Source organism: Aulonocara sp. 'chitande type north' Nkhata Bay, linkage group LG12, assembly GCF_057382095.1.
Source record: "Aulonocara sp. 'chitande type north' Nkhata Bay isolate Kocher_YH1m ecotype deep benthic linkage group LG12, A_spYH_male_GT1.1, whole genome shotgun sequence".
Classification (NCBI taxonomy): Eukaryota; Metazoa; Chordata; class Actinopteri; order Cichliformes; family Cichlidae; genus Aulonocara; species Aulonocara sp. 'chitande type north' Nkhata Bay.
The window spans coordinates 20,063,771-20,076,007 of NC_141355.1; the positions used below are offsets into that span (position 1 = coordinate 20,063,771).

Sequence of the window (12,237 nt, forward strand, 5' to 3'; positions counted from 1 at the left end):
CTTCTTCATTCCTTCTTTGCCTCAGTTTTCCTTTTAGAGACTCCTCTCCATGTGTGTTGCTTCCTCTTTTGCTGGCCCGTTGTGCCCCCCCCCTCCCCATATGCTCTCTAAGGAGTATGTTTTCCACTGGTGTATTACGCTGAGTCATGTCGCACGCGTGTTTAGACACGCCGAGGTGAAGTGTTATGTGATGTTGACATATGCACGCCTCGCTTTGAGGCAGGGGCAAAGATGAAGCCACGGCACTGAGCGGAGGGGAGAGGTTAACTGAGGGCAGTGAAACACTAGTAGGCGTAAGAATAAGGAGAAGCTGTAACAGGGCCATGGGATACAAGAGATAAATTTTCCTTTCCTCTTGTAGACACCCATATCCTTATCTTGTGCTGTCTCCTGTGTCTGGCCTTCTATTACTTAAAGAACTGCAAGATGAGACAACTCCTCATTAGTTGTTCCTGTGGCAATAAGTCTGTGAATTAACATTTCTGCCAGTTTTCTTAATTACGTTTCTCAATCTCCGTAATTGCACTATGATGTGTTTTAAAATAATTGAAGTGATTCTATTAAAGATGACATAATAATCAAAGTCTTTGCAATGATCTTCTAAATACATTAGAAAAGACCACACTACAGCCTCATCTCTATCTAAGCTGCAGGATTTAAATCTTCTGTCTTTTTTTTATTTTTTTGCCCACCCTCCCCTCTGTGTTCAGTCCATCTCCCTTATCTTCCCCAGTGCCGTTGAACCAAGGAAAGATAGTGGTGGACGAAGAGTAACACCCCAGCGCCAAAGTGACTATCATTTTCAGCTCTGTATGTGTATCTGACAGTGTATCAGCCTGCAGCTCCACCTCGCATATTATACAGCTCCTTGCAAGACTCGGAGATGTTTACAAGGGTCGATAATGACATCAGTGATAAAGGAAACACAACCAGTATGCCCTCCCCCCCTCCCCCCTCCATCATAGTCACCCCCTGTGCAGCTGATATCACCCTACCTGTAATCGCCCAGTGAGACCAAGCAGATTAGCGCAGTGGTGCCATTTTACCAGGTAATCACCTGTAATGTTACACTAGAGAGTGTCTGGGTGCTGGTGGGGATTGTGTTATACTGATAATGTGCTGCTAAAGTCGATAAACATGGCAAAGATTTTGAAAGATTGTGATAGTGAAAGACTGTTGTGCTAGAATAAAACTGAGAAAATGCTAAACTCAACTGCGAGAAATTAGCCTTTCATAATAAGTTCTTTAGTCTTTACACATAAAGCTCATTTCCCCACTTTATATCCACTTTATATTTTCCACCTGCTGTCCACCCCACAGTCATGCATATATGTGACATTTCCAACTTTTATTTTTTGTTTATTTGTCAGGTCTGCATTTCTGATTATTATCGTCTAGGTTTTACTTTGGTTTTGCTATAACCTTAATAAGCATCCACACAAAAAACAACCACAGACAAAAGAAAGTCAGTGACATTTAGTGGCTTCCAAGCAAGGACAGGCAAACTAGCAAACATGAAACTCTATATTTGGTATTACCACCTTTATTTTTCAGTCAAGGCTGAACTCTCTTAGCCAGCTTTCTTCTGTAAGTAGTCTTCAGAAATAGTTCTCTAGGCTTCTTGGATGCTGGATGACTTTTGTTCTGGTCTCTATCAAGATGATCCCACATTGCATCAACGATGTTGAGGTTCGAGCTCTGGGGAGGCCGATCCATGACGGATTCTGTAACTAATTACGTGTTTTTGTGACCGACTGCTAGTAAGTTCCTAAAGTTACAATTTTAAATGTATTTCTCTAATGTGTAGACACAACGCTCGATTCCTTGAGTTGGGTGCATTTTATAATGCTTGAATGATTCATTTATCAGGGATTAGCCTTGATCATATTTTCCATGTCCGCAAGTCCTCTAAGGTCCACTCAGGTCCGAGGTACAATGTTGACACCAGACGGTGAACATGAGAGTTCATGCAGGTGTTCACGTGTCCCTGTTTTTTCATATACAGAGAATTTACTTTACCAATTGCATGTACCAACTATGCATGTGCCCTGGGCAGATATCAAGCAGACTTTAAAGATGTATAACAGAAATAACTATTCAGCCATATAATTAAGGCTTTGAGGGCCTTAACAAACAAAAACACACTCTCTTAAAACGGAAAATGGTCAGGTACAAAGACTGATACTTTGTGAAAAAGCAGCCAATGTTTATAGAAAAACCCGAAGACTGTCAGGAAGGCTGGAGAACTATTGCTCATGAACACTTAAAAAAGACCAAAGTCTGACTCCTTGGACACAAAATAGAAAGAAATGAGGTGCGGCTCAGGCCTTTTGCTTAAAAAAAAAAATGGTTACCTAGGCAACCAAAGTCTGGAATGATTGGAATGCCGATTAGTGAACAAACATCGGTGGCAAAACAATGTGCAACACACAAATCACTTCCTGTGTGGATGTCCTCTTTAGTTTAATCTTTGTAGTGCCACTTAATATCCAGACCTTTAACACTGAACATTAAAGCCTTGCTTTTGGGTCATTATTGCTTGAAGTTTGCCAGATGTCAACTTTACTCATCTGTATATACCACTGGTAACTATGTTTTCCTGAATCTTTTCTTTGCTCATCTTTTACTAAAGGACAGTTGACCAGATGCTGCAGTTTTAAATCTTTGCCTGGTGATATTAGTCGACAGTTGCGTTGCTGTATCTGAAACTGACTTCTCAACTTCTATTTTGTATTTTTCTGTTTTTCTTGTTTTTTGTTTTCTTGTTTGCATCCCATTACAAGAACGAGCAAGCTTACCGTTCTTAAAATGTGAAATTATATCATTTTGCTTGTTCTCAGTTAATTAAAAAAAGTAGACCTAGTATTCCACAGTATTTTCTCTCATTATTCTACATTTGTACTGAGAGTATCAGCAAATCAAGCACCGTGCGTGATCATTAGAGCTTTTGCTAAAAAGCTAACATGAAAATTATTAGGTAGTATAACCATTCAACGTCAGGACTGATGCTGATTTTACTGTGAAAAAGCACAGGTCACTACAGGGGTGGCTGAGGTGGTAGAGTGTGTCATCTACCATTTGTAATGTTGGTTGTTCAGTGCGTCACAGAGTCTGCGTGGCGAAGTGTCCTTGCCCCCGGTGCATCCATCGGGCTGTGAGTGTGTGATTGTTAGAAAGCACCAAAGCTATAGAATAACATTTTGTTTGAATGCATGAATGTAGCTTGTAGTAAACTGTTCATGAGGTATGTATAGAAATATGGAAACCACCCTTTTTGTTTTGATTGTTTTCATTTAGCTATTTCATTGAGATTCTTTGTAAACCCCACATAGCTTGAGGCTAATTGCAGATTCGATTTGATTCGATTAGATTTATTGTCATTGAAAAAGAATATAACTCAAACAACATCAAACCAGAAGTGCAAATAGTATTTGTACATATGTAAATATATACACATACATATAAACAAATCAATTACAGTACCAGATTACATACAGCAATACAATGCAGTGCATATACTGGATTTTTCCATTTAGGGTGTTTTCACACCTGTGGTGTTGAACTCTGGTTCGTTTTCCCCTGTGGTGCGTTTCATTTGTCAAGGTGTGGACTCAGTAATTGCAGAGCAAAACAATCACACCAAAACCCTGGAGAGGAGGTGGTCTTGGTGTAGTTCCACATGAACTCCAGTCCAGTTCGTTTATGGTGTTAACGTGATCCAACCTCGATCCAAACCAACCACCAGGCAGTACTGTAGATGTGCAAAGGTCTGGGCAGACGAACAAATAGCTGTGAAACGAACATAAATTCTCTGTCCTCCTATAGTCCAGAGCACAACACCTTATTTCTGTGTTGACTTTTGATGCTCCCGCCCCAGACACATCTGGCCAATAAGCGAACTGAATATTTTCACGCAGTTTGTAGTGATGGATTTTGATTCACTTGGAGTTCACTTGAATTTTTCTCCGTGTGAAAATAAACCAAACCATGGGAAAAAGCTACAAGTTTACAAACTCGTGAGCTCATTCAAACCACACTAAACAAACTAGAGGTGTGAACATTTCCTTACAAATCTGATATTTGCTCTCATTTAGGCCATCGTGCTATCATCACTTTTCATACTAGCACTGACTAGAAGCCATATTAGACAACTTTCACTCTGGGCTTGCAAGTCACTATTCTTGAGCCTCATCTTGGACTTTCCCTCGTAAGAGCTCAAAGATGACATAACCTTGGTGTTTCAACTGAATTTGGTTCAGACACTTGCAAGTAGCTCTGGTACAGTGTGGGCAAACAGGAAAGGTCTGCTCCAAGCTTTGAATAGCAGAGGGTGATTTTTAAGTCTTGAAACTGAAAAATGAGTTTGGGCTGGGATTCCACAGTGGGGTGTGTTGATCTGTCTTGCTATGGGAGATGTGAATAATAGATGATTAAAAGGAGAGCACACCCATTCTCATCTCTGCGCTTCGTTTTGCCTCTCTCATATGACATTTACAGATACAGATACTCCAAAGTTTTATTCTGTGGATACACATATTCACACTGTGATATTGTGCATATATGAATGTGTGTTTTTCTTGTTAGTGTGTGTGTGTGTGTGTGTGTGTGTGTGTGTGTGTGTGTGTGTGTGTGTGTGTGCGCGTGCAAAGAGGGAATCATGCAGAATGGAAGCATCTCTTCTTTCCACACCCTCCCTCCTTGTTCAGGAAGTGGACTAATGGCATTTGATAGGATGGAGTGAGTAGAAACGAGGGGGAGGGAGGGGGAACACATTTCCTTCCTGTGTAGCGTGTCATTCGTAGATCCTGATGTGGCCTTGAGACTCAGTGTTAACTGTTATGCACAGCCCGCTGCAGCCTTTCACCTAAAGGCTCTCCAAGACAGCCACTGTGCTCAGTGAAGAATTCGTGAACCTGCCCCTCGAGCTTTTACTTGAACATTTTCTCGCAGTCTCAGAGATTTTTCCTTCTGCCATTTTTCCCCAGCTGCTACTGTAATTCATAAATGAAAATATGTCAACCTCTGTCACTGGCCATCGTTCACAGGTTAACTGAAGCAAATAATTTCACTTATTAGTTCAAGTTATCTGCTCTTCTTTGTGTTATGAAATGGTTAATTCTGTGTCTGTAGGGAGGTGGACTCTCGCTAGGTGGGAAGTAGTATTAGTTAGTGGTAGTGAGAATTTATAGGATAACTTAGTAGTGGTCTGCTCTGAGTATTTCATAATAAATCCTGTTGTTCCATTAAACAACCAAAGCCAACAGTGCTTTCACCTTATCGCATCTGAGGCACTTTACCCAGGTCTATAATATTATACAGATATAAATACTGTTATTTAAAACTGCATACATATTCAATATTGCTGTGTTAGTCTGAAGAGGGTGCACCTGTGTGTGACTTAAATGTCAGATTAATAATAATTTTATTGTTTCTAAGGTCAGAAGTTGAGTATTTACTCTCTTAAGCAGACAAATGTGATACAATCAAAATGCAATGTTGAAAACAGGCTAAAAGAAGGAATCAACAAATTTAAACACACCTGTGATTTCGGATTAGGCATAACTGCATGAATGTGGTTTTAATATGACCTGTGAACAGGAAACTTTGTGAATTTTGGAGTCTGTCTGTTTTAAGGTGTCTGAAAATAAAAGAAAGGCTGACTGTGAGGCTTTTCAAACTTGGAAAGTGATCCAGGAAATTCTAAGACCAGCTACAAATCAGTGGAAGTGCATTTGCAGCATTAATCAGGAGGTATAGAACGAGCCACAGCGGAACTAATCAGAGCCAGAGGAGTATGTTAAAAACGTTACCTCACCTTAGTCCAACAGAGCAAATCTGGGGTATCTTAACCCTGTAACACCTGGTGTGTCATATTTGATACATGAGTTTTTGAGACCTCCATTTAATCAGCGTTATGGTGACCATATTTTGACTTCCAAAAAAAAGAGGACACTGTCATGAAGAACTTTAATAATACTGTTTGTTTAAAGAAAACTTTAACACATTTAAACGATGCCTTCTCTGAAGTGAAATAAAAAATGTCATATAGGCTTTTACAAGTCAACAAGTGCAAAAGAAGGTCGGTCACCCTAATCGGTGTAACCCCCCCCCCCCGCAAAAAATACAGTTGTAAGCGATAAACTGCAGAAAAATACTGGATGTAGCAGATATGCAGCCTTTATAGGGTTAAAGAGGAAGACAGGCAACATAACCCGTCTGTCCAGGAGCAGGTTGTAAAATTGAGGCTCTGTAGAAATTTGAATATCTGACGGAAGATTCTATCATCAAATATAAAGGTGAACAAACCAAATAATAAAGGCTTGAAAAAAGGAGTGACTCCCTGCTGTTGGGCCTGAATACCAGACTACTGGAGTATTGCAGTTACTGTAAAGTAATATCATTTTCAATTATTTGATATTTAAGTGATGGTAAACACAGATGAACTCACCTATGCTGCATGATGTAAACAGATTGTCAGGTCAGTTTTACTACAGCAGGACATTTTATGTGGGATACATATTTATTAAACTTCTTGTAATGGGGTGGTAAATTAATACATAAATAAATAAATAAAAATCAGACAGAGCTGATGTGTGAGGCTGCGTGAGACAGAGAGGTGGAGGGACCGCTTCAGGTTTACACAGCGATAGAAACAGAGAGGGAAGGTAGACACAGACAGCCTTTTGAGATTCCACTCACGCATCTCTGAGTGTCTCTCAGTCTCTGCAGTATTGAATGAAAATGACTCCTCACCTTCACATGCACACACACTCACACACACCCCCAAGCTAAGTATACATGCATCACACACAAACACACACACGCATTAATCTGTAAACATGGAGGGATGAAAGAGTTTGCAAGTTATCTTGTTAAGTATTTGTGAGCCCTTTAGTGTGATGGGATTAGTGTACTGTGAATGTAGTATGGAGGAAGTCTGATTAAGTTGTAAAGTGTTGAGCTGCGGCGTAATTGCCCTACATATGAATGACTACGGAGTTCTTTCGATGCATTTTTGTGCTTTTTATAGAAAAGTTTAGCAAATTACATGTTTGGGTCGTTTTCAGGCATAAAGCAGGAGATGCTTCGGGAGAGAAAGCGCCATTTCTGATGGAGAAATTATACATATTTCCATAATATGGGAAGCTTTTTGATAACAGAGTGGACGCGGTAGATCTAATACATCTAATACTTCAGTGAGTAAACCTCGAATTCGGGTGATTTTTTTTTTTTTTCCCCCTTGTTTGTTGTGACATATGATACATTTACTGCCTTTTTTTCTTTCACACAGGAAAGACGCTGTTTTATTTACCAGTCTTCACAGTTTGAAATAGAAGCTGACCTTATTTTAGCCTCTTTTTTGGACCTTTTTTTTAAACTTCATAAATGGCAATTGTAGTTTGTGTTATTGTATGCCTTGTTGTGTATGTCTGGTATACTGTAATTCCCCTCCTGGAGGGTGGTGTTTTGAATAATTTATGAAACAAATGAGTTTGCCAGGAGATGCAGGTGTTCATCTGAGGACATTCGGGGGCTGTTCCACTGCCTCGGGTTTCATCACAAACACTTCGTTTAGCGTGCAAATAACCGCAATGTGGGGAGAACACAACAAACACAGCGCTTCATTAAATGAAAAGCTGTAATGTAATGGGGTTCCCGAATGGGCAGACGGAAGAGTTGATTGTCTTGTTACGCTTCAATCAGGTCTTTCTGGATCGCTCTAGAAAATGATGGAGTATCGGAAAAGATACGAGTGTAAGAACGAAGATAGTTTTAAGAAAAGAAGTGAGGGAAATTGCTTAAAGTGGACTGAACCTTACTCTTCTTGAAGATAAGTTCATTTGTTATACACTTTAATCAGCTCATCCGGCCGAAGGATCGACTATCTTATGGCGTGGCGAGGCATCCGTCTGCTAGCCTACTCCTCCTAGTGTAGTGAGTCTTCACACAAACTGCGCTCAAGGTCAAGGTAACATTTGTCGTTTCACAGACAATAACCTGTAAACTGTGATGGATAGTGAGCCGAATGAGCTCACTGACATTCTGGTTATCTGTATATCTACAGATGGGTGTGACAAATTAAAGGAAAACTCAAACGCTGAGCGTTTTAGTCATTGTGGTATCATGGTTCAGGTCGATGTTACATACATGCATGCAATACCTTTTCCCCGCCATTGTGCATTCATTAAAACAATGCTCTCTAACACATGATCAATACAGCAAAAAAGGCAAAGACTTTTGGAGTAACAGAATAGCTCAGGTCAGATTGTTGTGACCCAGCACTGTAAAAAGACCCCTTAAAATTTAAAAATTTACTCTCATTTTTTAAATTTTTGTACATTTACTGTATTTAAGTTCAGTATTTATACTGAAGAAAAAGGTAGAGTCCAACACATTTGGCTTATGTTTTGCTGTCTTATAGGCAGGTACAGGTGTTGTCTAATACTAGTTTTTGTTGTTTATTAAAAAATATATATATTATACAGAAAAATAATAATCAAGCAGTTTTGTCATTACACAGTGTTTCTGTTTCACGCCATTGTTCATGGAGCATGTTTCAGCTGTACAGGTGTCACAGCTGAACAAACGGTGGTGCGCGGTCAAGCAGTGTTTTCCCTTCATGTTTTTAACTGGAAATGTAGCAAACAATGAAACTATAAAATGCTGCATGGACATTGGCAGCAAAAGCAATGATTTACCCGCCAAGAAAAATTGTCGTCGTTCCCCCAAATCCAGTTTCAGACAGGTTAATTTTCATTTAAGGGCTGAGAATTTTTGAGCGTTATAATTGGCCTTACAGCTTGTTCGCAAATTGAATGGGCAATGAAGTCCATCAAATGAAGTGCAGTGGAAATTAGCGTCAGTGTTCGGTTGCATTTAAGTTCAGTGAGAAGTGTATGCAGAAGCGTTACACTGCACCACTGCTGGCAGCTACATTCACACAATAGTGTACACTACTGTACGGTGTTAATGTGTACAGGCAGTACCTCATTATCTCAGTGTTCCTCTCACTTGGCCTTGTCAGAAAAGTGTAAACACTGATGTGTGAGAGGTGTTAATGATGGATTCATTAACTGTGTAACAATCTGTGGATCTTTTGTGGTTGCTAAGGTTAAGTGCTGGAATATGTTGAGCTCGCTTGTGAATCGGTATTTAAACAGAACTGACAACGAGGAGTTTGCTGTGTGGATCACAGCATCGCTGTGGCTAACACGAGGTAATGGCACCACATTACTATTATACAGCGACACCAGGTGTTATGATTCTGCAGATCTTTAAGCTTTGCCGTCAGTTTAACTGAACAGATTTTATAGATTCTGTTTTCAGAGGAGGGAAGGACACACGTGATTCAGCCTTCAGTTTTGTATTTAGTAACTGGAAATAATGATCAGGTGAGTGGCGTGTCCACTGAAGACTGTCCCGTTTCTTTGCTCGAGAAACTCTTGGTTTGCTTTTGGATTTGGTTTGTGTGGGTCATTATCTGTCCATTGTGAAGCACTGTCTGATCGGTTTTGCAGCATTTGGCTGAATCTGAGCAGCGAGTACAGGCCTGCACACTTCACAGGTTATCCTGCTGCTACTGTTATAGCAGTCCCACTGGCAGCCATATATCCTAATGCCATAACATCAGCTCTACCGTTAGCTGTTTCTTCTCGGCTCTTTTAGATGTTTCCTGGCAAAGTCCAGTCTGACCTCCTTGTTCTTGAGTGTAACCAACAGTTCTACTTTCTCAAATCTAGGAACTAAAAGTAAACCAGCAGTCTTATAGCTAAGATCGGGGCCTGATTATTCAAGATTTAGTATGTGAGGAGAAGGATTTTTAATTCAGTTCTGAATTTAACAGCGAGCCAGTGAAGAGAAATATGCTCTCCGTGCCTAGTTCCTGTCAGTACTCTGGCTGCAGCATTCTGGATCAGCGAATGGCTTTTTAGGGAGCTTGGGTATATGCCCATGTCCTTGAATGTGTTACTGTAGCAGAGGTTAAAATGGTTAAATGTTGTGAAGGGTTTTTATAACAGAGGAAAGAATTCTGCAATCATCCACTGCAGTTGTCCTCTGTGGTCTTGCAGGTCTTTTGGTGTTGCTGAGCTGAGCAGCGCATTCATTCTGTTTAAGAAGTTACCACACTGTTGGTTCGGCCACTCAAAGTTTTTGCTGTCTCTCTGGTTGGTTTATTTTGGGCGGTTTTCAACTCCTTCACCTAAAAATCTAAAAACTGCATTTTCAATATTTAGAATCAACTCAGCGTTTTTGTTTTTGTTCTCATTTGCTTCATTTGCCATTGTGAAAATGAGAGAATGGGCCATGAAGCTGCTTGCCACAACTGGCAAAGCAAATACGCCTGTTTCCAAATCCCAGTTTTACACTGTTTAACCCACGCGACTCTTCTAGAGATCAACGTATGGAGACAAACATGGGGGGAAAAAATCACTTCTTTTAAAGAGGCTTTGTTAAACCTGTGATTCATTCAGATTTTAATGTCATTTGACTCAACCTGATTTGTCGTAATCAAAAGGCACTTAACCGTCGGCAGCAGTACCAGAGCTTTTAGCGTTGCTGTAGTTTTCCATGTATGAGAGCTGGTCCTGCTTTTTGAGGCTTGTTGTTTTTGCTTTTATTTCTCCTCGTTGCCGTGTTTGGGTGTTTGGGGAAAATGCTGCTTTGTCAGCAGGTCAGGTAGATCCCCTCCTCCTCCCTCCTCCCGTTCTTCTTTTTCCGCCACAAACATTAAGTGCGCTCACACACTCACTGCCACATGCACACACACACTCATAATCTCTGCTTTGTCCTCTTTTCTCCTCTTTCCCTCCCTCTCTCGGTGCACGAAGGCAAACTCAGCAGACCTCCAGGCTGCCAGGGTGGAAAGGCATTCTGGGTAATCCAGGGTGCGAGGAGGGAGAGGGAATAAAAGGGGAGAAAAAATCCCAAAAAACAAAACACACTTGATGCAGTGCATGATTTTGTACACACATAAACAGACACACACACCAAATCCAGCCTCCCGCTACTGAACCATGGAGCTGCAAATATCCATCTGTGTCCATCTGTACGTTCATCTGCTGAGACAAATACAGCCTATGTTTACAGCAGAATATAGAATCTAAAAACTGCACGGCATCCTGTTCGACATTGCTCAACATTAACGATCGAGAGATATGAGAGCGAAGGAACAGAGAGGGTGGCGGGGTGGAGCAGAGGAGGATACAGGGGTGTCGTCAGTCTGCTTTTATCTCAGCTCTGATTAAACCTTGTTCCTGTCTGACCTAAAAAGTCAGCTGGCGGAAACTTCAGAGACTGTTGGGTGAATTTCGCTGGATCTCTTTACACCCCTCCAGTGCCTTCAGAGGGGGAGAGAAAGTGAAAAGGAAGATCAGAAAAATAGAACAGAGAGTGGGCAGATACTGACACAGATGCAGCCACTCCGGCTTCATGAGCCCACTGTTCACACGTTATTGTGTACAATATATGGATGTACGTACACTCTCCCACACTGTGCGTTGTCTGCTCTGTATTCCTAAAGAGGATTAGGAAGAAGAGGCCGGTGCTGGGTGGTAACTTGGTTGTACAATGCGACAGGAAGCAGACAGAGGCAGTGCTGAAATGATCCAGCGCCACCCGTCTGGGACAAGCACAACAAAAACGCATTGAATAAAAATAAACCTGGGCCGGCATGGCAGGGCATCTGCAGAAACAGGAAATATCCCACTGAGGGAGAGAGATGGGGAAAGACCCTCGCAGTGCAGACTATGACTTTTATATAAGTGGTAGCAGGCTTATCTGGTATTTGGTGTTGGATGTGTTATCTTTGCAACATGGATAAGTAAATTCCTGCTTTGAGGAAGACAGAAATTATCCAAACTATTATATCTGTTTGCTTATTCTGCAGAAAAATGGAGAGTAGCTGATGAAACAGGTGAAAGAGGTGTTGAGTTTGTTGTTTCTGACAAGTCTGAGATCTGAGTTGAAGTCTCCCTTTTTCGCCATTTGTCTCTTTCAGAGTGCCGCAGCAGCACCGAGCCCAGTCCTCGGTAACCTTCCCCCAGTAGAGGGCATGCCAGTAGGGCCAGTCCCACCGGGATTCTTTCAGGTATGCATGCAACGCAGAGCTGAACGGCCATGTTTCTGTCACTCCAGAGGATGTAATATCAGCTCAAATTTAAGCTTCCCCATATTTGGCAGATTCAGTCTCACTTCATTTCAATTGCATTGTATTGAAACTGCTCCAAATCACAGCAA

At 41.1% G+C, this 12,237-nt stretch overlaps 1 protein-coding gene across 5 annotated transcripts in view; it reads left to right on the plus strand.

Moving 5' to 3' along the window:
* ssbp2a (single stranded DNA binding protein 2a) overlaps positions 1–12,237 on the plus strand; it is a 61,460-nt gene that overhangs the window by 40,607 nt on the left and 8,616 nt on the right. For all 5 annotated transcript variants that reach the window (XR_015131826.1, XR_015131825.1, XR_015131824.1 and 2 more), the window contains exon 5: positions 11,999–12,088. Coding sequence is in view for 1 of the 5 variants with exons in the window: in XM_086314096.1 (XP_086170222.1) it covers positions 11,999–12,088 (90 nt within the window). In the remaining 4 variants the exon portion in view is untranslated. The remainder of the gene's footprint in view (positions 1–11,998; positions 12,089–12,237) is intronic.